The 3,253-nt window shown below is 56.5% G+C and overlaps 1 protein-coding gene across 1 annotated transcript in view; it reads right to left on the bottom strand.

Annotated features, from left to right (window-relative positions):
- Nucleotides 1-2,863, bottom strand: part of LOC113215170 (zinc finger protein 845-like) — a 6,515-nt gene extending 3,652 nt beyond the window's left edge. Inside the window, exons 1-3 of the mRNA XM_052275657.1 lie at nucleotides 2,618-2,863; nucleotides 1,269-2,274; nucleotides 9-290 (exon numbers count right to left, since the gene is read on the bottom strand). Coding sequence (XP_052131617.1) covers nucleotides 9-290; nucleotides 1,269-2,264 — 1,278 coding nt within the window. The 5' untranslated portion in view covers nucleotides 2,265-2,274; nucleotides 2,618-2,863. The remainder of the gene's footprint in view (nucleotides 1-8; nucleotides 291-1,268; nucleotides 2,275-2,617) is intronic.
- Nucleotides 2,864-3,253: the final 390 nt, after the last annotated feature.

Below are 3,253 nucleotides of genomic sequence, written 5' to 3'. Positions count from 1 at the left end.
AGGTGAACCCTCAGGGCGCTGGGGTCGGCGAACGCTTTCGGGCAGTGCGAACACTTGCAGGGCTTCTCGCCCGTGTGCGTTCGGAGGTGCAACTTAAGGGCCCCAGCCTGCCCGAACCATTTTGCACAAAATGCACATCTGAAGGTCTTTTCATTTAAATGTACTGTCCGGACGTGCAAGTTCAAGGCACCTTCCTGTGTGAATGCCTTTAGGCACTCGGTGCACTGGAAGGGCCGCTCGCCAGTGTGCGTCCTCATGTGGACCTTTAGGTCACTTCTTTCACGGAACGTCTTTGGGCAGACGGAGCATGCATTCTTGTTAGGCGTGGCTCCGGAATGATTCGAATTCTCCATTTTACTCGAACCTGAGAGAGTACAAACTGGCGCGAGTTAGTGCTTTACAAACACAATGGCACGGGACGTTGTTCTTACTTCACTAAGTTCACCTGCTTACCTGGCGGCCGGCCGGCTGGACTGTCCAAGAAGACGCGGAATGCGTCGTCAATAGCTGCAGCTGCCTGGCGGTGCTGGCGGCGGCAGGTGAGCTGGGCCCCTGCGTCAAGTGAGTCCTGCCTGCGCTCCGTGCGACCAGCGGCCAGCAGAGCGGCACCCGTGGCGAAACTGAAACTGCCCCGTGCGTGGGGTGGGGTACTTGGTACTACACCAGGGACCAGGGGTAGTCCCGTCCCAAGTGTGACGAGTGTGAGCTTGGGAGGGACCGGCGTCGAGCATACTGCAGACTCCCCCCTCCCCCTCCCCACCGAAACGCCGGGTACCTGCGTCGTGGCGTCGTGTACCTGACTCCTCCCCGCGTACTGGTATACTGGCGCTGTCTACACAGCTCCGCCCCCCCCCCCACCCCCGGCACGGTGATGGGTATGGCCCGGGATTTTGGGTGGGAGCGCGCCAATCTTTCAAATGGCAACAATGTACGAGGGGTTTTTCTTTTGCCGACAAGAAGAACTCGTATTTTAAGTTCACTTAGATTACCAAAGAAGGGCCGTTCGCCAAAAGACCACGTCGTGTAGAAATCATTATCAGGTCCTACATTAATTTGCATATTGCTTGGTTGTACTGAAATTTGTTTATTTATTTCGGAATAAATCATTGCAGTGTCACACATTTCAATGGGTTAAACATCTTCATAATAAAATTTACTTATGAACTTGTGAAATCGAAATTTTACACCGAGTTTCCTCTTAGAATTACAAAATCTACACTCATCGATGTATGTCTCCGGCCTCACTGCCCGCCGCGGCCCCGCCCCGCCCGGATGTGAGTCCACAGGTGCTGCAGGAGCCGCTCGCGCCTCCGGAACGTCCCGCCGCACTCGGTGCAGAGGAAAGGGGTCGGAGGTGGCTGTGTTTGGTACGGCGGCTGCTCGGCCTTGAGGGGGACGTGCTCCTTGAGGTGGTGGTACAGGACGCGCTTGTCGCCCTGGGGTTTGTGGCACAGCGGGCACCCGAAGGGCGGAGTGCAAACGTGTTGGGCGAGGTGGCTGATGAGGTGGCTCGGGAACCGAAAGAACTTATGACAGCGGCTGCACTCGTAGGGACCACTGTCGGCGTGGTGGTAGAACAGGTGCTCTTTGAGGGCACACCCGCTCTTGAACCGCTTCCTGCAGACCGTGCACTGGTGCGGCTTCTCGCCAGTGTGGTTCTTGAGGTGCTTGTTCATGTCGGCGACCAGCCTGAACTCCTTTTGGCACACGGTGCACTTCAACCCTTTTACCTCTTGGTGGATCGTCTTGTGGCGGGCGAGGGCGGCCGGGTCGGCGAAGGCCATGGGGCAGTGCTCGCACTTGCAGGGCTTCTCGCCGGTGTGCGTCCGGATGTGGTGCCTAAGGTGGTGCCCCAGGTGGAAGGTCTTGTCGCAGAGCGTGCACTTGAACGGCCGTTCGCCGGTGTGGAACCTAAGGTGAACCCTCAGGGCGCTGGGGTCGGCGAACGCTTTCGGGCAGTGCGAACACTTGCAGGGCTTCTCGCCCGTGTGCGTTCGGAGGTGTATCACAAGGTGAGTAGCCTGCCCGAACCATTTCGCACAAAATGCACATCTGAACGTCTTATCATTTTGGTGTACACTCCGGACGTGCAGGGTCAAGGCAACTTCGTGTGTGAATGCCTTCTGGCACACAGTGCACTGGAAGGGCCGCTCGCCAGTGTGCGTCCTCATGTGCATACTGAGCTGACTTCTGTACCGGAATGCCTTGGAACAAGCGGGACATTTTACTTTCTTCAGGGACGTCGGCTGCCGGGGTGGGTCCATGTTGAGATGGCTGCAACACAGAGTGGGCGCTCGTTAGAAGTGTACACTTGCTCGCGTCAACGCGAAAAAGAAATACTGTAATCGACAGTCCCCTCGATCAGGCTGTAGATAGCGAGGAGGAGTGGAGAGGGATGGGGGGGGGGGGGCTTTGCCTTCTGGTAGAGACGGTCTTGGGGATTGTCTAAAGAGCCCTCCAGCTTCTAGTGATAGTCCCCCCCCCCCCTTGTTTGGGGTTTTTGCTCTGTACACTCTGGGTGAATCTAGTCCATTACTTAGACCACCTCGAGTAATGGAGTAGATTCACCGGGAGTATAGCGTGTACTAATCCTACGAAAGCCGTTGAGCGAGCCTACCTTTGCTAGAGAACCTGGGCGCTGTTATGAAGAGATGTGACCCGCGCCAGAGAAAGCCGACGACTGCCGACTTCCGTCTTGTGTCTCTGTCCCGTGCCCGTGTCCCGCCCGAAAAGGGGCCTGCCTACTGCCTACTCTCCTGCGCCTGGGTCTTTCCGTCCGTACCCACCTGGCCACTTATTCTTTCGTTTCGGGGGCGAGTCGAAGCGGCTGCCGGCTGACTGTCCCCGCTTCGGCTCGTCGATGGAACCGGCAGAACCTTTCGCCCCACCCGTGTAGCCAGCTGAAGCTATGGACGTTCTTTTGGTACTTCTTGTCCGGAGCAGCCGAGAGGAAGCTGACCATGTGTGTTTCCGGCGGAAGTGAAAGGGGCCGAGAGAGCGCGCGCGCAGTTTCGAAGTGACTACGATGATATCGGAGGGCAAAAAATAAAAATAAAAAGCAAAAGCAGGGTAACTCTCGACGACAAGTTGCTGTATTCCTGCACTTTCTCCGGCCTCATCGTTTGTATTTTGATTATCCAACGAGAAAACAGACCAAATTGAAACAAGTGCGGGCGCCAAAATTATTGGGAGGGGCTCCGATATGCTCGTGTTGCGACGGAAGACCCCTCTCCTTTGCGGAAATGGCAATGGG

Source organism: Frankliniella occidentalis, unplaced genomic scaffold (genome assembly GCF_000697945.3).
Source record: "Frankliniella occidentalis isolate FOCC.00 unplaced genomic scaffold, Focc_3.1 Scaffold732, whole genome shotgun sequence".
Lineage (NCBI taxonomy): Eukaryota > Metazoa > Arthropoda > Insecta > Thysanoptera > Thripidae > Frankliniella > Frankliniella occidentalis.
Note: the sequence above shows the minus strand (reverse complement) of the source record. Positions and strands in the feature narration are given on the sequence as shown.